The sequence below is a fragment of the Mirounga leonina genome, unplaced genomic scaffold (genome assembly GCF_011800145.1).
Source record: "Mirounga leonina isolate KUSES-001 unplaced genomic scaffold, KU_Mleo_1.0 Mir_166, whole genome shotgun sequence".
In the NCBI taxonomy this organism is placed as follows: Eukaryota; Metazoa; Chordata; class Mammalia; order Carnivora; family Phocidae; genus Mirounga; species Mirounga leonina.
In genome coordinates, this window is record NW_023270418.1 from 1,257,247 (window position 1) to 1,279,613 (window position 22,367).

General features: G+C 46.0%; 1 protein-coding gene across 4 annotated transcripts in view; it reads left to right on the plus strand.

Annotated features, from left to right (window-relative positions):
* The window catches only part of NAV2 (neuron navigator 2), a 392,023-nt gene that overhangs the window by 205,769 nt on the left and 163,887 nt on the right, over positions 1-22,367 (plus strand). For all 4 annotated transcript variants that reach the window (XM_035012444.1, XM_035012441.1, XM_035012442.1 and 1 more), the window contains 2 exons: positions 14,709-15,810; positions 20,551-20,663. In XM_035012444.1, the coding sequence (XP_034868335.1) occupies positions 14,709-15,810; positions 20,551-20,663 (1,215 nt within the window). The remainder of the gene's footprint in view (positions 1-14,708; positions 15,811-20,550; positions 20,664-22,367) is intronic.

Genomic DNA, 22,367 nt, shown 5'->3' on the forward strand with positions numbered 1-22,367 from the left:
AAGTGTGCATTAAAACCTCCAAGCCGGTCCGTGAGCGGCCTGGTTTCCCCATTATATCTCCTAGCCCTGCAGTCGGGTAAGAAGCTCCTTGAGTCTCTCTTCACTGTCATTCATGTGAAGAGCCCTTTGAGTCTTACAGAAACAGAGCAGATGTTGCCAGGAGTATGTGAGTCATCTCGCCAGACAGTGAGAGCTATGTGTTCACTGGGCTGCCTCCAGCAAGCCTGGTGAGGTGGACCAGGCCAGCGGGCCAAAGCCTGCCTTGCACCCGGCCATAGTTTAGAGAGAAACAAGGGAGAGCTTGCCCACAATCTGCAGTCAGCCTGGGTGGGACCCTGGGGACCTGAAGGTGGGAGCTTTAGGACACACAGGGCCTCGGAAGGGCAGTTCTCTCTTCTTCTATGGAGCTAGGTCGGATAGGGCTTTTGGGGTGTCCCCTGGTCCCCCTCTACCTGTGGAAGACAACAATTCCACCAATATTTGGCACAGCTCTACCTCACTTGAGAAAGCCCAGTATGAGCAGGGGGAGGAAGCTGCATCTTTCTGCTCAGCTGTCTGCAGGATACTCTTCTGTCCTTCTTCTGTACCTCGTGATGAAGAGAGCAAGCTTTGGTCCCCATTTTCATTTAGTGGCATCTGTGGATTAAGAGCACAGACTTCAGTGTTTAAATTCTAGCTCTGCCATTTCCTAGCCATAATAACATCTCTGAGCTGCGGTAAATCCACTTCCTAAGATGCTTGTGTGTGAACTAACGAAATCATTAAGTGGATTTATTAAATGGCTTTAAAGTGCTTAGTGTGGTGACTGGTGCATGGTTGGCATCAGCAAACGGCAGTTATTGGTGTTGGCTTTATCTGTACTTAGGAGTACCAGCTGAAGCTCAGCTAGACTAAGTAAGTAACTCCGGGTTACCAAGCTGTTAAGCTGGACTGGAACCCATCCGCCAAGTTCTGTGATTGCAGAATTCTAAAGGTGGGACCACGAGCACAGAGCAGAATAAGACCTTTACCTTGGCATTCTTATCCACCTCATCAGGATTATCTTGTTTTTAAACGATGTCTTAGCCTTACAGAAGGGTTACTAGGATTCATCTGAATGAGCGCTCTAGTTACAAAAATTTAATCTACCCCCCAGCTTGTCACAGCCAGGGCTGTTGTATAAAACAGAACAGACACCTAGAGGAAATCGCTTCCTGATTTGGGTGAGTAAAGCCAGTGAGCAGCCTCTGGGGACGTTTTCTACCTCCGCGTGTTTCATTTGTTTCAGAAGAAAAATTCTGTCTTTTCATTAAGAAGACAACCGTCAGGCGAAAAGGCTCAGAAGTCTGTGTGGATCCTTGACATCCGTGAAGCCCTGAAGTTATTTGATCTATCTGATACCAAGTGTCTGCATACTTGGCAGAATCAGGATAAATGACTGCTTTTTTCCTTCTGTTCCTGCACATTTGGCATAATACAATCATAGATGGTGAATAATAGTCCAATTCAGCTCTCCGTTTCTGCATTGATTCCCCCAGAGAAATACAATAAGCTAGTTCTTTGGTTGGCTTCTGATTTTGATTGGCAGAAAAAATAACAGCAGAAAGATTACATTTTGCCAGCATCCTAAGTTTCAAAGAACAAAAACCATACTCAAATTATTGCTCCGTTGTTGGACGTTCCCAGTTTTAAAAAGAACTTTCTGGAGGGGAAAAAAATTGCTTTCTCAGAGAAGAAGTGATAGGTCAGAGAACTTTGCTGTAGAGTCTCTGCAAGCAGTTGGCAGAAGACTTGATGAAAATACCGTATCTTGTACCAAGAAAGGAGTGTGTATGTTGAGAGTCAGTTTATTGTCTCTTCTTGGGGTAGGGTCACTAGGCGTGCCGCTGACCTATGTGGACTTCGAAATAAAGGTGCTTGGCAGTAATGTGTTTGATCTCGGGTAACCTACCAAAGACTGGCACCTCCATTTCCTCATTGGTGAAATGGAATCATTATTACCTACCTCATTGGATGTATCCTGCAAATAAAAAAGAGGGTATATTAGAATGCTTTCTGACACAGCATCTGGCGCAAAGTGTAAGCTCCGTAAATGCTGGCTGTTATTTATTTATTTTTTTAAAAAAGATTTTATTTATTTATTTGAGAGAGAGAATGAGAGAGAGCACATGAGAGGGGGGAGGGTCAGAGGGAGAAGCAGACTCCCTGCCGAGCAGGGAGCCCGATGCGGGACTCGATCCAGGGACTCCAGGATCATGACCTGAGCCGAAGGCAGTCGCTTAACCAACTGAGCCACCCAGGCGCCCATTGCTGGCGGTTATTAATATATGATTATTAATATTGTTGGAGGGTTTTTTCCCCCCATGGAAACCTTTTGTTAAATAAAATCTTACATGTCAAGAGAGCTGCTCTGGTAGAAGTAGAGCAGAGAACATATAAAAACAGGTTGGCTCAATTCCCCCTTTCCATAGTTGTTATCAGCATGCGCTCCCCACCGCCTCCGGCTGGCCCCTAAGCTGCTCCGTGGACCTTCAGGGCCCTGCACCCTCAGTGCTGTAAAGGGTCCTTGGCCTTTCACAGACCACATACTCTCCTTCAGAGCAGACCTGAGTTGGGGGCCTGCCCTGGCAAGTGTAGATTTAACCCTTTTTTTGCTGCTGTGCAGGGTCAGTGGGCAGAAAAATCCAAGGGAAAAGCCAGCCACCTTGGTAATAAGAGTTCTGTCACTTTTGCCTTCTTCCAAGTCCTCTCTTGTCCAAGTTGAATGTCTCAGTCATTTTCAGCCTCTCCTTGTTGAAGGTGGTTTACGGTCCTCCTCAGATTCTACCCCTTATTCCTGGGAAAACTGCAGTTTCTCAGTGTGTGGTAGGAGATTTCACATTCTTCAGTCCCTTGTTTTCCAAGTTCATGTGGATGGCAGTCACCCGAGGAGCTAGTTAAGGCTCCAGCTGCTCGGGTCCATCCCGAATGGGATGAGATTCCGAATGGCCAGGTGTGGGAGCAGGGCTGGCAAAGCTACTTTGTTTAACCAGCTTCAGAGCCCTGAGTTCAGTCACAGCTATGCTGTTCACTGATTGACTGCGAGACCTTGGAGAAGTCATTACCTGCCCAGAGCTTTGTTCCCTTTCTGGGAAATGAGTGACTTAAAGTAGCAGATCTCTTCCCAGGTCCAAAATCCTGACGATTTCACCATTCTAGCTGTGGTCTGAGCTGGGCGCCACAGGGCAAGATCCTCACCGCCCTTGTTCTGAATATCATTCTTGTATTTAATACAGGCCAAGATCACAGCCATTTTCATGGCTGCCATGTCCCAGGACTGTGTCATGGTGAGCCTATTGTTGATAGAAATCTTTTTAGGCATGCCACTGTGCAGCCATTATTCCTGCTTCCTGTTGTCATGTGGTCTTTTTGGCTTTAGTGCAGAGCCTTAGACTAATCTTATTGAAATAAAAGGGAGAAGAGGGCGCCTGGGTGGCTCAGTTGGTTAAGCGACTGCTTTCGGCTCAGGTCATGATCCTGGAGTCCCTGGATCGAGTCCCGCATCGGGCTCCCTGCTCGGCAGGGAGCCTGCTTCTCCCTCTGACCCTCCCCCCTCTCATGTGCTCTCTCTCTCTCATTCTCTCTGTCTCAAATAAATAAATAAAATCTTTAAAAAAAAATAAAAATAAAAAATAAAAAAATAAAAAAAAAGAAATAAAAGGGAGAAGACACACGTTAAGGATATTTAATGCTCGGAATGCATATCATGAAAGCATTCTGCAATCTATAAGATTATAACTTCACAGGGGAAAAGGGGGTATAACTTCTCCCTTCTCCCTTGTATACCTTTTCTGTTTAGTGATTGTTACCTGTTGGACAGCTATCTTATCTGATTTAAGTGAGGTGCCCATTTTCTGCCACCTCCATTAAGACAGTGTTTACCAAAATGCATACCATGATAAGCTCTTACCTTAAACTACCCCATAAAATCAGTTTATGGCAAAAATACATTTAGGAATCGTACTCTTCCATTATCATTTTGGATATTCCCAGTGCAAATAAGCTTAATAAAGCTTCTTAGAAGTCCTGCAAGGCAAGGAAACTGACCACTGTTTAGTGTTGTTTTCCAAATTTACCTGACCTTGGAACCCCTTCTCTTTATTAATGCCTGTTTACATTGTTCATTGGAAAGCATTCTGGTTTAACACTGGTTTGGAGGCTCCTATTTTGGAGTATCCATCTTTTGCCCCAAGAGAAAGGAAGATTGGGCTGGTAACTTAGGGGAGAAAGCCTGCAGAATTCCTTAACTAACTCTATCTTAGAGGAATATATTTACAATAGCATATAACCATTATGCTCTGCCAAAGAGCTGTTGGCTGTGGACAGTGACCTCTTGCAAGAATAAGATTTGCCCCTTGTAAACTATTTATAATCTCTCTGTGAAATTTCATACACTCATGAAACAAGGGAGAAAGTTTTCTATGTCCAGTTTTGTGCTTTCTTATAGCCATATATGGTACAAGATAGAGAAATGGTTTGACCAATTAAAACAAAAGCTTTCTCCTGAAACCTATTGCTTGGGATTTCGAACAAATAGTTCAAGAGAGAGGAAGGGGGTATTGTGAGGGTGATGCGCCTTCAAGAAATGAAAGATGAAGAAAAGGAACACTTTTTATTTATTTTCTTTTTTTTTTAAAGATTTTATTATTTTTTTGACAGAGTGAGGGACAGCAAGAGAGGGAACACAAGCAGGGGGAGTGGGAGAGAGAGAAGCAGTCTTCCTGCTGAGTAGGGAGCCTGATGCGGGGCTCGATCCCAGCACCCTGGATCATGACCTGAGCCGAAGGCAGACACTTAATGACTGAGCCACCCAGGCGCCCCATGGAACACTTTTTATTTTTAAAGGCATCTTCCTGCAAATGTCAGCAAATGATTTGTCTCCTCATCCAGCTGAGTTGGGAGGATTTTCAAAATACCTATAGGACACCTTTTGGTGTAGCAAGTGCATGGGGGAGGGAGAGAGATTTTACTAATTCTCTTTTTAAGACGTTACTACAAGGTCGAACATAAGTGCAACCGTATACTAACATTTCCAGTAAGTTAACGTTTGTTTAGCTTTACCAGCTCTTGATGGCATTAAGCATGATTAGAAAATGTACCTTATAAAACTGGAGACGGTATAGGGAACACTGTGTAGGAAAATGGTACTTTGTTATTTTCGTCCACTACCAGGAGAGAAACGAGGGTACTTTATTTTTTTCACGGCCAGGAGAGAAACAAATGATCTCATTACCCCTCCTGTCATTCTGTTTTATCCAAAATAAGCCACTGAAGGAAAGGAATTGCTTTGTCATATATTAAAGAGCATATATTAAAAACCAGCTGTAATTGCTCCAGCTGTGGAGGGCCCCTTCTTCCCCTTCCTCTGGGGTGAAAAAGTCACTGAGGAAGACCGGGAACTCCGTGGCTCACACAGAAAAGAGCTGGCTGCAGGCTAGCAGGATGATGCACTTCTGCATTCTGCACATTTCTTCCTGGCCACACCCTTACAGGACACTGGAGTATGTGGACGTGACCTTCTCGGTGACCCGTTACAGCAAAATTTCCACCACACGTAGAAGAAAAAAACACCGAAAGCATCACTGAAGTTTCTAGTCGGTTCACTTAGCTTTAAAGGGAACAACTAGCATAATTAGGCAAGATGCTAAAGCCAGTCACACCTGATTTTAATTTTGAGCCCTGTGGAGGGATTGAGCGTGGGTAACAGTTTTTATTTGTTTGTTGGTTTTTCCACCAACCATCTCTGGGCACCTACTAGCGCATCAGCCATTCTCCTAAGTAAGCTCAGTGCCGGCTGACGAGTGCCAGGGACCCCAGAGAAGCCTCAACAGTCTTAAGGCTCTTCAAATTAAAAGGGATGGCCTCTGGTTTGGGGATTCAGGAGATTTCCTGGAATGGAAGGTGTGGAAGGTAAACTGGAGGCTAAGGTTGGGTATGGTGGGGGGTGAGGGTTGGGGGGGCGGCGGGCGGTGTGGCATGCCGATCAGAGCAAACAGCCAGACCAGAGAGTTGGTGAGGCCAGAGTTGGGAGGAAGAATTTAAGTGGTGTAATTTTGCTTGCCAACTGTATTGCTATTCCTTTGAAGCAGAAATGGTTTCTTCCAGCTAAAATAATACTAATAAAGTAATATTCTAAACTATATAATCATGTGATTTTTTTTAAGGTTTTATTTATTTATTAGAGAGAGAGAGAGATCACAAGTAGGCAGACAGGCAGGCAGAGAGAAAGGGAGAAGCAGGCTCCCTGCTGAGCAGGGAGCCTCATCCTGGGCTCGATCCCAGGATGCTGGGATCATGACCTGGGCCGAAGGCAGACACTTAACCGACTGAGCCACCCAGGTGACCCTCATGTGATTTGTTAACCATCAAACTAACAGAGATGCTTTTTCTTTAATTTAGCAAACATTTCTTGAGCCTTTCGTGTGTGCCAGTCCCATGCTAAGAACTGAGAATAAAGTTTAGGCAACGATGGTCAGAATTCTGTGTCACTGTGGCCAAATACAACCTGATTTTTTTCACTGTGGTAAAATATACCTAGTATGGTATTTGCCGTTTTAACTATTTTAAAAATGTATGGTGCCATGACATTAAGTACACTCACACTGTTGTGCAACCATCACCACCATCTCCAGAACTTTCCATCTTCCCTAGCTGAAACTATGGGCTCATTCCCTCCTCCCCTCAGCTCCTGGCAGTCATCCTTCTACTTTCTGTCTCTATTGTCCATTGTTTATCCACTGATGGACCCTTGGATCGCTTCTACCTTTTGGCTATTGTGAATAATGCCACCATGAACATAGGTGTACCAATATCTGTTCAAGTCCCTGCTTTCATTTCTTTTGGGTATATGCCTAGAAGTGGAATTGCTGGATCATATTTTATGTTTGATTTTTTTGAGGAACTGCCATTTTGTTTTCCACAATGGCTGTACCTTCTTACATCCTCACAGTAGTGCACAAGGGTTCTAATTTCTCCATACCTTCTACAAGGACTCTTTCTGGGTTTTGTTGTTGTTGTTGTTTGTTGTTGTTGTTTTTAATAATAGCCATCCTAATGGGTACGAAGTGGTATCTTACTGTAGTTCTGACTTGCATTCCCTAATGATTAGTGATACTAAACATCTTTCCATGTGCATATTGGCCATTTGCATATCTTCTTTGGAGAAATGTCCATTTGCCCATTTTTCCATCAAACTATTGTGGTGTTGTTTTCAAGTTATAGAAGTGCTTGATATATTCTGGCTATCAATTCCTTATCAGACAGATGATGTGCAAGTATTTTCTCCCATTCTGTAGATTTCCTTTTCACTGTTAATAGTGTCCTTTTTTCTTTTTTAAAAAATTTTATTTATTTATTTTAGAGAGTGTGTGAGTGGGGGGAAGGGCAGAGGACAAGGAGAGAATCTCAAGCAAACTCCATGCTGAGTGCAGAGCCTGACATAGGGCTTGATCCTAGGACCCTGAGATCACGACCTGAACTGAAACCAAGAGTTGGACGCTTAACTGACTGAGCCACCCAGGCACCCTCATAATTAGTTTTGTTTTAAGTAGGCTCCACGCCCAACGTGGAGCCCAACATGGGGCTTGAGTTCAAGACCCTGAGATCAAGACCTGAGCTGAGATCAAGAGTCAGACGCTTAACTGACTGAGCCATCCAGGCACCCTAACAGTGTCCTTTGATGCACCATTTTGATGAAATCCATTTTGTCTGACTTTTTTTTTTGCCGATGATTTTGCTGTCACATCCAAGAGATCATTGCCAAATCCAGTGTCATGGAGATTTTGTACCAAGTTTTCTTCTAAGAGTTTTATAACTTTAGCTCTTACATTTAGGTCTTTGATCCATTTTGAGTTAATTTTTTATATGGTATAAGGTAAGAATACAACTTTTTTTTTTTTTTTTTGCATGTGGATATTGTTTTCCCAGCACCATTTGTTGAAAAGGCTGTCCTGACTTTATTGAATAATAGTGAAAATCATTTGACCATATATACACAGGCTTATTTCTGGGCTCTCCAGTCTAATCCATTGGTCTATATGTCTGTCCTTATGCCACTACCACACTGATTTGATTACTGTGGCTTTGTAGTAAGTTTTGAAATCAGGAAGTGTGAGACCTCTTTGTTCTTTTGTTAAGATTGTTTTGGCTCCTTTAAGATCCTATATGAATTTTTGGACGGATTGTTCTATTTCTGCAAAAATCATCATTGGGCATTTGATAGGGATTGCATTAATAGAGCAACTTTCTAAAACTATTTGTTTATGTAGATCATCATCCTTATTCTAAATTGGATGTTCTCAGAGCCTATGGAATTGTAGACACGAGAAGGTTCTTAGAGTATGGGTCCCAACAACGGCTTCCTCTTACTCTATGCCCTGGCCCTTTCCTACCCACTTTCCTTGGTGGTTCTCATGCCCCTCTTCTCTCTCTTTCTGTATCTGCAATGATCCTCTGCAAGAAGTATTGGACAGAAAACTATGTTTAAGCCCATGCCCTTAATATTAAACCTTGATCACAGCAGTGCTGAGAATGCTCCCCAGCCAGGTTCAAGGAATCCTTCAGAACCACTTAGTGGATTGAGTGAGGTTCCTGTGCCCCTCTGTGGTCTGGTAACTGCCTAACAGAGCTGTAGAGAAATTGACCTGAGCAACTCTGCAAACCATCTCTAGCCTGTGTGGTTAGAGTCCATGCACTTTCAAAAAAAAAAGGAAAAAAAAAAACGCTCAAGATGGACACCTTGACAAATTATAGGAAATTGCAAACATTTTCGCAGACCCAATTATCAGGTCTTTTCCTGAAGAGTACTGAGAGGATTTAGGCGGGAAACCTCCCCAGGGCAGGTTTAAAATCACAGTGGGGGTGACAGGAGCTGGGATCAACCAGTCTAGAAGACATTCCCTGTGCCCCTGCTGGCATGAGGACCAGACCACCAACGTCTCCCTAACTGGGAGGCTGGGGACAGAAGGGACTGGGGGCCCGTATCGGCCCTCTCTGAGGGAGAGAGGAAGAAATGCTTATTTATCTGCCTTAGACAGTATTTTCATTTAGAAAGTATTTTGGTTCCTGTCAGGGAAGGTTAAGGCTGGTTGCCAGAAAAACCAAACTTTCCCCCTCCCCACAGGAGGATTAATGTTCTCCTTAAACCCTTAAAAAAAAAAAAAAAAAAAAAAAAAGCCTTTTCTCTTCTTCAAAGACATCCTGTCTTCCATGTTTCAAATGAGACTTTTCCTTCTTGTGGTGGTTTGTCAGTTGGTGGTGGGTGAACCTTGGAAGCTGGTCTTTTAGAACAGAGACATTTAGGTTGCAGGGCGCAATCTCCTCTAGGGCATAAAATCTGTTCAGGGGCTCTGTGATAGGCATTTAAAAAATGGCTTAGGGTAGGATATATTAGAGTTAATTGCATATAATAAGAGTATGCCTTGATAATTTTCAGTTTTGCATGTGGATATTTGGATGTTTATTGGGTGTGATGTAATGTGTCATTCTTTCTGCTTAGTCGTCAAAACTTGTTAAAGCCATTATTTTTAAAATTATCTTTGGCTAAACAAGGCGTGGTCATGTGGCCAGTGCTGGCTGTTCTCAGCAAAATGCCGTGCTAAACAAATCCACGCAAATAAAACTCTAAGAAGGAGCCATTTCAGATTCGTTTTGAACCTAGTCCTTATTTGGGCCTTCTGCTTTGATTTCTATTTCATTGATCACATTTTCCAAAAGAACAGATTTAATATAAATAGGTATTTATAAAACATTTATTACATATTTTATATAGAAAATAAGTACTTCTTGATTTAATGGAAAAGCATCTCCCCAACTTAAGTCTTTCACAAACTTGCGTGAGTTTAGCCAAATCTGAACTTTTTTTGTCTTATATTTTCGTTAAGTCGACTCAAATTTTAAATCTCTATCAAATATCCATGAAACAGTTAATTTATATATGTGCCAGTTATCTCTTCTAATATTGCAATAAAATATATGACTTTTAAAATATAAAAACACTCATCCACCTCCGAATAATACAGTGTATGTTAATAAAATTGCATTTAAATAAAAAATTTTTTAAAAATATTCACCCATATGCCCTGAAAAGAGTCTTACCTACTTCAGGGGCCCACATACCCTTGCTGGAGAAATACTGATGTTCAGAACATTCTCTTATGCTTTCCTCTTTTCTCCCTCTTAGATTCCTTTGCTCTAACAAAGGTTTGTATACTTGAGAACAGAAACTAGAGCTGTTCCTTATTAGGGAGAGAAGTGCTCTTAATTTTAAAGAACTCTCCCACTTTCCCTCCCCCAGGCCTGTTTTCATAGAATACCAGCATTTCTGAATTCACAAGCTCCTCATTCAAGGCTGACTCTTCCTTGACCCAGCCAGTTTTCTCTGACATTTACAAGTAAACATCTTAAGAGAACCGTGGAGGCAGAATGCTTGAAGGTAAAGAAACACCTGTATGTCAGCCCAGAATAAGGACAGAACTTAGTGAGGGCTGCGTTCTCTGGCCCCAACCGCACTGGGCCTCTCGGAGACTCACTGAGCTTTGAATGGAAGTGGAGCTGAAAAGATTCTAGAGAAATAGCTCATCCTGTTTCTTACAAATGGGGCGACTGAGGCCCAGAGGGGAAAAATGGCATATCTAAGGTCACACCGTTGGCTGGTAACGAGGCTTAAGGCTTGGCTCACCTACCCACGTCTCTTTTGTATTTATTTCACTATCTCTGAGGCAAGGTAAGGACAGTCTCATGCCAGGAATCACAAAATCCTGGCATTAGAAATGACTGCTTTCCAAAGAAAGAAGAACAGGCCCCAAACAGCCACTTCGGCCAAGGTCACTTATGTGTTACCTTCAGAATGACAGGACATGTCAAGACCACTCATGACCTGGAGCCCCCTTCACTATTAAGGGGATTTCTAGCCATGACATAAGTACAAGTATAGATGGTCTTATCCTCAGGTGCTCTCATGCCCTGTTGCCCTACTCAGGAAACTCCTGTTCTGGAAACCACATTCAGATCATCTCTACCTTTTATAGCTATGACGAATAGCCTTGAAATGTCCCCATGATTCCATAACAGGGGAGCCCAGGCTAAATGCCAAGTAGAAAATCTGAGGCTCTGAGCCCTGATTTTGTTTTTTGTTTTTGCCGGAGTTTAGGCTAAAAAGTTTTAATAAAACTCTAATGACTAATCAGAAGTCTGTGTCTCTGTTGCCTTAAATGTGAATTGCAAAAGCCCAAACTACCAACCTACAATTCCAAAGCCACGAGTGTTTCTATGCTCTGGAAAGCTATAGGGCACAAAGATGAGGCGGGGGGCGGGGGGCAATGGATAGCCAGCCAGCCTATACCAGAAACATGGCACGACAATTCAAAGGTCATTGGCTCTGTGAAGGTTTCCCAAATGGGAGAATTAATGGGTCCCAACCCTTAGGCCTCATGGTACTTTGTGCATCCCTCTACAGTCCCTTACATTGTTCTCTGCTCTCTTGGAGGCCTGTTGCCCCTTTGGACAGTGAGTTCCTAGAGGGCAGGAGCTGTATTTTATTCTCCTGGATTCCCAGTGCCTAATGTAAGTAAGTAGCCCTCTAAAATCTGTTTATGAGGAGGTATGAACAATGTCCTAGGGAAATACAGAGTAGGGGAAAATGCCATGTGATGTAAACCAAGTGATTCATTCAGCTTTAGAGTCTCACTGTGACAGAGAGGGCATTTGAGCAGGGGTTTAAAAGACAAGTAGGAGTTTCTGGTAGCCATTCTGGCACAGCCTGAGAAGCGACAGTGTGAGTATATGTCATGCCTACATCGTGAGAGCCCTTTCCCCGCTGCCCGGCACCTTGCGTCTGAAGGAGACAACACAGCCTCAGCTTGCTCTGTATATTTTACGTATCCGAGCCAGGTGTCTGTGTAACTCGTTGAGCTAGATGGTCGTTGGTTAATTTCTAGCTGTGTATGTTAGTGTTAAAAATACACAGACGTGCTAGGTAGGGGCATTTGTCAAAACCATTTCAAGTAGGCTTTATAGAAGTTCCAAGGAATGTGTGGGCGCAGAGAAGTCACCCTGACCCGTGTACTTACGCTCAGTGGAATGTGCCCAAGACTTCTTTAGGAAAGCGGGGTGCACCTCTGAATGTCATGTGGTTCTTGTAACAATGTCCATTGTTACAACCTGCCCCCAAAGACTTTAGCACTTACGTTAGCACTTACTTTCTTTTCTTCCTCATTTTTAAAAATTTAAATTCAATTAATTAACATATAATGTGTTATTAGTTTCAGAGGTAGAGGTCAGTGATTCATCGGTCTTATAGAATACCCAGTGTTCATTACATCCTGTAGCGCTTATTTTCTAACAAATGATAAAATTCATTCACTACGTTAATTACCATTTGTTCCTCTCTGCTGGAATGTAAACTCCATGAAGGCAGGGGCCTTCCTGTTTCACATCGGCGTAGCCCAGGTATAGAGAAAAATGTCTTACATATGCATTGAATGAGTGAATATTGACATGAGTGGAGATATTGAATGAACAAGTGAGTGAATACTTTTGCCCCAGATCTGAGCCCAGGTAAAGGGAAAGACGGTTGTCCTAAGAGAAGTGGAACTCGGGATCGGAGGTCACAAGTATTTCCTCCAGAGAGCCAACCTCTACACATAGGCTGCCTTCCTTCCGATGGCTGGGTTGGCTTGCGCCCCACCAAGGATGCCTTGAACACACCTAAGCAACGGAAAAGTTGATGCCTCAAAAGCACTCTCAAGTGGCTCTTGTTTGAATATACCCTTCATCAAAAGAGGTAGCTGTGATGATGCAGTCCCGAGAGCACTGTGTCAGGAGCCCTGGGTTCAAGTCCCAGCTACGTCCACGTCTAGCTATGTGATTTCGGGTCAGTTATTAGCCCTCCCTTGAGCCTCCATTTCCCGACTCATAAAAAAGGGGCACTGAGCCCCTCTTCACGGCGTGCCTAGCACTGCACCTCCTGATACCAGGAGGCCCTCTGTAAGCAGCGTCCGGCCTGTGGAGACCCTCTGAAAGGCCAGCTGTGTGGGTGGGTTCGTGAGCCTGTCTCCCGGCCAGTCTCCAGCTCTCCCCAGGAAAAGATCCAACAACGCCCCGTGAGTTTTGTTAGGGAGGATTGGGCAGCACCCCCCGCTCCAAACCCAAATCCCCAGTAAGTCAGGAAGATGTATGTGTTTTAAAACATTGGGAGGTCTGCTTTGGATCACCCTGGAGCTGTGGCTTCCCCGGAGCAACTGGGAGTGAGTGGAGGGAAGCAGTTCCTCCGCTGGGAGTTCTCGGGGCTCGGTGCTCCTGCCCCACACAGGGGCTGCCTGCGCTCGGCTTCGGTGGCCGTTGACTTTTAAATCATAAAACGCCGCTCTATACACAGTTTACTCTGTTGCTAGAAGGCAGCGGAACATAGGTATTAAAAAAAAAAAAAAAAAGGCAGAAGCAGCAGCCGTTAATCCCGCCAGGCTTCTGGGTACTGGAGCAGTTGCGGATGACAAAAGCTAATTAGAAACATGAGCAGTTTAACTGAAAACACTTGTGACAATTGGAAGGGCAGCCTCTCTGGTTGGAGAATTTTTCCTGGGGAACCATTGCGGGAGAAAGTAGCTGCTGCCAGGTAAGTCATGTCAGGGTGACTTTGCAGACGCGGATGTGCCCTTTGGGGGCTGAAGTGCCGCGTCCCGTCTGTCCCGTGCAGTGGGCGGGCGTGGGGTATGGGTGGCGTGGCACCGGGCTCAGCCGTGACGTGCCCTCCTGGCCACTTTCTGACAGCTACCGTAATGCGGGCAACAGAGTGGCGTGGTTCTGAGAGCTCCCGGAGGAGGGCGTCACGGTCCTCATTCCTGGGGTATGGGCCCCCTTGGTGGCGAGCACAAGTCCAGTGTGGAACCCGCCCTTCTCAGAATCACTCCGATTCTCAGTTTGGAAATATCTTGAGGCTTATTCTGAGAAGAGAGTCTGGCTGGGGAAATGCTCCCCGAGCGAGCGCCAAGGGGGAAGCCTTGACTTTGTGATAACCTGTGTGTTTTCATGCCTACGGTGCAGCCATGTGCGGGTGATACTCTGAAGCTAAAAAATCTTTTTTAAGTCTTGCCTGCATCATGTTTGTATCTCTTTCAGAGTGTCAGCACAGAAAAATGTATATGCTTTGATAGGACCTAGCGACTTTCTCGGGTAATTATTCTTCTGTAAAGATCATGCTTGGTTTCTCTTTCTTTCTTTTTCTATTTTTTTTTTTTCGTCCTGTTTTAATGTCTCTCCTACATTTTCTTAAAGTCGGCTAATTCCCAGTTATTTCGCATAACTGGGAACTTGGGTTGTGGGTTGAATAATTTAAAACAGTAGGCATTTCCTACATCTTTCCTACACACCATAGTGGTGATGGAGGTTTTTGCTAGTTTGTGTTTCCGTAAATGTATGCTTAATTGTGCTTTGCGCATGTTGGTGTTAAGATCAGTGTGCATTTGCACGGCATATCCCGGAATGTGCCGGCGAATGTGAACGGTGTGTGATGGAGAGCGGTTGGCAGGTAGGATCTGAAATTGGAAGCACAGGTAATGCACCAGGCGGGTGGTGGCGCCATCTGGCATTTGGGTGGAGAGTGATGGGCCGTGGAACCATGGCCCACCCTCCCTCACCGGCATTGCAGGTCCATAGGCATAATTCGGCTTTCCTTCTCCTCCCCATCTCTGCAGAGCCATTGGCGAGCCCAGCCTCCGCCCACCCCGGAATGAGCGAAAATGCACCTGCTCCTCTGGAGAGCGGCTGCAGTTCCAGCCCCGCTAACAGCAGCACCTCCTCAGCTATCCCACAGCCCGGCGCAGCCTCCAAGCCCTGGCGCAGTAAGTCGGTCAGCGTGAAGCACAGCGCCACGTCGTCTATGCTCTCGGTCAAGCAGCCCGTGCCCGAGGCCCCCAGGCCCCCAGCTGAAGCCATGAAGCCAGCCCCCAACAATCAGAAGTCCATGCTGGAAAAACTCAAGCTTTTCAACAGCAAAGGGGCTTCCAAGGCAGGCGAGGGCCCGGGGTCGCGGGACACGAGCTGCGAGCGGCTCGAGATTCTGCCCAGCTTTGAAGAGAGCGAAGAGATGGAGGCCACCGGTCGCTCGCTGTCCACGGCGGGTCCCGCTTCCAACAGCCCCAAGATTGCGCTCAAGGGCATCGCCCAGAGAACTTTTAGCCGGGCGCTGACCAACAAGAAGAGTTCCCCGAAAGCCAATGAGAAAGAAAAGGAGAAACAACAGCGGGAGAAGGAAAAGGAGAAAAGCAAGGACCTCGCCAAGAGAGCCTCTGTGACGGAAAGGCCGGACCTCAAAGAGGGGCCGAAGGAAGACCCCAGTGGGGCGGTGGTGACCGAGATGCCAAAAAAGTCCTCCAAGATCGCCAGCTTCATCCCCAAAGGGGGAAAGCTCAACAGTGCCAAGAAGGAGGCTACAGCCCCTTCCCACAGTGGAATACCAAAACCAGGAATGAAGAGCATGCCCGGGAAGTCCCCAAGTGCCCCTGCGCCTTCCAAGGAGGTGGAGCGGAGCCGGGGTGGGAAGCCGAGCTCGGGGCTCCCCCAGCAGAAGCCCCAGCTGGACGGCAGACACTCCAGTTCCTCCTCCAGCCTGGCGTCCTCAGAAGGCAAAGGCCCCGGAGGGACCACCCTGAACCACAGCATCAGCAGCCAGACTGTCAGCGGGTCCGTCGGGACCACCCAGACCACAGGAAGCAATACCGTCAGTGTCCAGCTACCTCAGCCCCAGCAGCAATACAACCACCCCAACACGGCCACCGTCGCACCTTTCCTGTACAGGTAGGTGTGGCCGCCTGCCCGCCCGTGCTGGGCCATGGGCCAGGGAGCCTCTCTGGTAGATTCTAGGTCTTTGAGGGCAGGAATCGGGCCTGCCTTCCGGGAGCAGGAAGGCTAGCAGCTGAGGTACCCTTTGACCAGCTGCTGATGGAGCTGTGCACGTGTGCTGGAGGGACCAGTTAGCCCGGCATGGCTTGGGCGGGGACGGGGAGAGAAAGCTGAAGAGAGGAAGCAAAATTCGAGCTGCCCCCAGGATGAGGAGGAGTTTGCCAGGCATGTGGGGCCCCAGGGGGGCATTTACTGAAGCAGCTGCAGCACGAGGAGACCTGGTGGGTGGTTCGGTGTCGCTGGACACGATAGGCTCCAGCGTCAGTCCTAACGGATCCTGAACATACTTCAAAAAATGAAAACCACGGAAATCACCTTGCTGAATACCTGAGGCTTCTTTTCACAGAGGGGTTTATCCTGAACTTCCAGACACTCATGGTTTCTTACTACGTCACATGTATTAAGTATTTTTTCAGTCCTTGCTGTGTACTAGACTCTTGAGAGGAGAGCGGGAACGGGAGGAAGGGACCGGTTCTAGAAGAACAAAAAGAACCAGATTATATTGAGACAAGCCTGGAGGTTTGCTTGTCTGACTCCGTCCCGTCCCCCGGTCCCTCTTCGTCTCTTAACGGCACATCCATGGGACCACGGGAGAGAACGTGGAGCCAGGTGGCCCGCAAAGTCCTCGTGTGTCTCAGCCTGCTCCGCACACCTTTGCGGCACGGAGGTTGCTGGCTCTTGGTGGCACTTGACACGTGCTGACGAGTCCTCTCCAGCAGATGGAAGCACCCCTAGCGCTGCTTTTAAGGGAGGCCCAAAGCTTTGCTCATAGTGCTCAGCTTGATCGTATACTTAAGATGTGTAGTACCTTTGGCCAGTCTGCACAGCCGAATGTTAATAATACCCCCTGCATAGCAAAAGGGGCCCAAAGATCGAATGCCATGTTCCAGGCACTTATTGTACAGCTTCTGCCCTAAGTATAGACACATATACACGATACACACACTCATGCACCCATAGGCATGGACATACATGGATAGTCACAAGTATGGAGACAAGTTCTTATTCCTTTACAAAATGCTAGTGTGCGTATGCCCACGTGTATTTACAACCCTGTTCATGTGCATAGACTCATACCCACACCTTCAGCTTCCTGTGTTTATATGGTTCCCCAGAGAATTGGATATCCCCTCTCTCCCTGCCCAAGTGGTACTCTGGGAGGCTTTGTTACCATCCCTGCCCACAGCGGCTGGAAAGACTGGCCTGAGTGATTCAGAGCAAAACCAGGCAGGGCCAGCCAGTGAGGGAATGCCAGGCCTCTCCTCGTCCCTCTTTCCTTCTCTTCTGCTCACCCTCCCCGTCAGCAGGGGTCAAGCCCGGGCTTTTTAATTGGGAGGAGGTCATCTCTTTATTCCATCAAGTCATCAGCTCAGCTAACCGTTGGAGAAGAGTGCCAGGGCTTAGAGAATGAATGACTCAGCACTCCATGCAGAGTCTCCTTGCAGGGCTTTGAATTCAGTTGTTCACTGAACCATGGAGGCAACTGAATTGCTCCCCATGAAATTTTTATCATTCCAATAACATTAATAGTCTTGAGGTCACGCATATTCAAGCTCCTGCTCAAAGATTCTTGATTTGCATTTTCGAAATGAAAATATAGGATGGTCTTTGGTCACCATCAATTTCACTCCCTCTTTCTTTTTTTCTGGAGTCACTGGAAAGATTGTAAAACATTTAACCTCTTTTAAAATTTCAAGCTTTTCTATGAGAGGAAAACTCCTAATGAAAGAGCAAATGTCTGACAAATAGGAGGAACGAGAAAATGTCACGCTATCTGTCAAACTGCATTTTCATTTTCACGTTCACCCCGTACGATGTCCTTCTGGCCCCTCTGATGTGCCTTTCCTTGTCAGGTGAACCAGGATGGGCATCGAGACGCCTGGGCTCTGTCTTTTATTAGCTTGTGACTCCCTGTGTGGTCTTGGGCCCTGCCTGCAAGGACAGCCATGGAGAATATGCACCAAGTATGTGCAGAGACCCAGCTAAGGGCTTTTTGTGCCTTAGCCCATATAATCATCCCCAAGACTCCATGAGCTAGCTACTTTTGAAATCCCCATTCTGTAGGTGAGCAAACTGAGGCTTAGAGTAATTAACTAACTTGCACCAAGTCCAGAGCTAATAGCTAGAAGAGCTGGTGTTTAAACCCAAGTCTGTCTAACTAGAGGGACCGAGTTCTTAAGCATGAAACAGTCTTGACTCTCTGAACCACTGCGTCTCTCTGAACTGCATTGTCCTCATCTGTAGAGTGAGGAGACTGGGTGAAATGAGGGGATTTTTAAAAATGGGTTAAACTCCCCTTGTGCTCTAAAATTCGATCAAGTTCATGGCTCACTGCAGATAATTTGCAGTGCTCCCCCCAGCCCCAGAATCTGTCCATGTTAGTGATGTTACCAAGGCATAAAAGAAAGATAAATCATCTTTTAAAATCACTCTGAATGAATTGTTTATCAATTCAGAAGTAACACTGTATATCTACCACTTGAAGCTCTACTGGATGCTTCTATATCCTATCAGGGGAGGTCGCTGTTGTAAGCCCTGCTGCACAGATGGGGGGCCCTGAGGGTCCGAGGTATGAAGTGACTTCTCAGATGTGCATGGCTACCTCCAGCCAGCTGCACTCCTACAGCTCAGAGGGTTCAGACTCCGAGTCTAATGCTCCTTCCCGTACCCGGCATCTTTCTAGACTTAAAAATTTCTCATTTGTCTGTTCACCGCACCCTGCCTAAGTGTCTGCTCTACACGTGAACTTGATCAGCTCGGGTTCTTGTATGTACGTATCAAAAAAGCCAGTCTTTGCTTTCAGAGAGCTCTCTGGTTGAGGGAAGATGTATTAATTAGATCCCATTGTAATACATCGGCGTCAGGCGAGTAAGAGCGCTGTCAAAACACATAGGTAGAGCCATCCGCTAGCACCGCCCAGGGAGGCTTCCTGGCCAAGATGACGTGTGAACTGCATGTTAAAGGCAAATGGGGAGCAAAGTGAGGAAGAAAGAGGAAAAGAGCCTCCGGGCACAGATCACCGTAACTACAAAGACAAAACTGCTAAGGGCATGATGTGATCTCGGAATGGAGAGAAGACACGGGTGGAACACAGGGCAGGACTGGCAGGAGACAGGGCTGGAGATGAATGAAGAATCCCCACTTCGGGCATTGTCTTCCACAGTAAGGACTTAACTTTCTCTGTGGGCAATGGAAACTATCAGAGGCCTTTCATCAGAGTGATGTGATCACATTACAAAAATCAGTGGAGGATGGTGTGGGGAGGAGACCAGACCTACAAGCGGTCTCGAATAGAGAGCGCAGATTCAGGTGCCTGATTCAGACCTAAAAGGTAACCTAAATCAGCGGCTCGAGGTAATGGGACTGGGGCAGAGGGACTAGGCCTCTCTGGAGGGAGCAACCATCCCTTGGCACCAGCAGGTGGCAAGGTCCTGATTGACTTTCTTGTTTTTACTGAAAGAAAAAGAAGAGAAAGGGACAAGGCAGAAATCCAGATATTTCTTGCAAAATCTCCCAGTTTTAAAATGTTGAAATGAATTCAAAAAGTGTTAAAATACTACACAGACCAGTAAGAATCCATGGGCTGGTTCTAATACTTGGCTGCCATTTGTAACCTCCAGGCTAAAGGCAGTGTACCTGTTTACACAGTGCTTATAGGGCAGAGATGATGAGAGCTTGGACTCTGGCCAGGGGGTCAAGAGGAGCAGTGGGAATCCAAATATGCTTGACGGTTGGAGATTGCAGGCATTTGGAACTGATGGCTTCATTTGGAGGGCAAAGGCGGGGCAGAATAGATGACGAGGTTTCTCAGTACGTCCCCCACATTTAAGACAGTTCACATTCTTGGCAACCACTTTCTTCACAGAGAGTGAAATCTGGTTGAATGAGCTCAGGATGCTAATGAATTAATAATGCTACACCCAGGGTTATGCATCTGAGTGCAATTACGCATTCGCATGCCATGCCTAAGTCAGCAGTAGTTGTGGCTAGAACACATTGCACGAAGCAGTTGCCTTGATTTGCTTGACAAATGAGGGCACAGAGAAGGTTTGGGGAAGTACAGATTTCAGCCAAGTGTTGAAATAATGATCAATGAGACCTTTCATCTCAGAAGATCTGAGCTCTGAATCAGAGATGTGGAGGGCAAACACACCTGCTTGGCACCCACTCCTGACTGGTTTTATAGTCACCTTTTCAGAGAGAGCCATGTCAGGAAGATTTGGGGAGGGCCGTGGGGCTGTTAATGGAGTCCTCTTTATGCTTGACTTGCTGGCATTGCTGAGTATTTAGAAGTTGCTCTTTGGCAGAGGTTAAATGATCAAAACCACGCGGTACTCTCCAGCATTTTTCTGGCTAGACCTAGCTCCCTGATGGGGATTCAGAGAAGCATTCCCCAGTGAGGGATTGCAGACCCTCCATTTGGGCAATGAATATTTCATCTTTTACAGTTCGGTGGTTCTCTCTCTTTCTAGGACATTGCTCCACATGTGCTGATGAATTATTTAGAGTCAGTCTGCTGGTCTGCTCTGTTCTAAAGCTTCTTGTGGGTGGTGGGTGCTGTGGTCAGACCACAGTGGTCCAGATGTGGTAGCTACTGTTCGTGACAAGTGTGTCTGCTTTGGTTTGTGTGTGAAGGTCCCAGACAGACACCGAAGGGAATGTTACTGCTGAATCCAGCTCCGCGGGTGTGAGCATGGAGCCCAGCCACTACACCAAGAGTGGACAGCCTGCTCTGGAAGAACTCACTGGTGAGTACGGAGCCCCCAGATAGTCTGTGTCTGCTGGTGATGAGGCCTCCCGTATGACCACCTGCTGGAAGGGCACAAACCCAGCTTGACTCAAAGTTGCTTTACTGTTGCATTGATGGATGAGCTAAACAAACTTATTTTCTTTTTTATTATTTTATTATTTTCCTTCTTCTCTTTCTTCTCAGTCCTCTCTCACACAATCTACTCCCTTGTCCCCAGAATTGTAAATAAGTCTCTTACTTATTGGCAGATCCTATTTTAATAAATATTCCATTTCACTCATGTAGGGGGTCTGGGTGCTCTGACACTTAACCTTGAACCTCCTTGTTTACTCTTCAGATAAAGTCACTTTCAAACAAGATCGGGAGCTATAAAATACTGTCTTTTTTTCTTTCCTGTATGGAAGCACCGATTGAAAATGCATTCTTAGCATCCTCCATTAATCAGAAAGAATACAGCATGCTTCTTTTACCAAAAAGAAACAAACGAGCAAACCTAAATTTTATTTAAGTATAACCTAGCCGATGATGATTAAAAGGGTATTATGTTATGTGAAAACATAAAATCCACAGTGTCATGTAGTTAAGGCCACAGATACTGATTTATCAATGTTACACTGTCACATTCTTAAAGGAGAAAAGTTAGATATGAGTTAGGATTCCTACTTCAGTGCATTCAGAGTTACCCCCTCCTCTGTCTGTCTTCCCTGTTCCCCAATTCTGTGCCCTCTCTTCCAGCAACTTCTAATCAGGGAAGTAAGTGGTAAACCACATATTTAGCCGTGGTTGTATTATTCTTCGCATATCTTACCACTTCCAGAGTTGGGTTAAAAATTGAATCCATGTTTAAAATCCATTTATTAGACTAAATATCCATGACCACAGCATTTTAATAGCCACATTACAGCTGTGGCATTGGTCTGCAGCCCACGTGATGGAATCGTACCCATCTCACCATTAACTCTGAATATTAATTTCAGAGGATCTGAGCGATTTAACTATTTCCTTCTGGTTCTGCTGGCTGGGCACAGTGATGGGGCAGTGTATTGAAGCCATTTTGAAGTGATCCATCTTGCCATGGCTCAGGGCCCCACATTTGGGATTGATTTTGTGCTTCCTTCTCACCAAGCTCTGTAGCCCCCTTGCAGATGAGGACACGGATAGCCCAGCTAAAGAGCCCGCTATGAGAAGGGCGTGGCATTCAGTGACTGCTCAGGTCTCCACACGCATTCCAGACCGTGTTCTTATGTGCACACATCAAAGGAGCCAGGCCAGCACTCCAAGGGCCCGGCATGTATCAGATGTGTGTCCCGTGGAGTAGCGTGGATTCATGTCAGACGCCAAGGCTCAGCAAAATTCACGTTTGAAAAGCAAAAGCAGCTAGAGAACATTCCACATCACACTTAAATTTCAGAGTGACAGATTACAGCCTATGATCTTTCACCAGTTTTTCTCTTTCTCCATGTGTCTCCTCTGCATCAAGCCTGTACAGCCAAGGAAGAGCTCAGGGAGCCTGAGATGCTGTAGTTGGTGTGGGGGACAGACCTGTGCAACCAGGCTTGCCTGATCAAGCACTCTGGTTTTCGTGAAGTCTGATGGCATGGGTTGCTGATGGGAATTTTGTCCGTCCTCCCCCTGCTTCCTTCCTTCCTTCCTTCCTTCCTTCCTTCCTTCCTTCCTTCCTTCCTTCCTTCCTTCCTTCCTT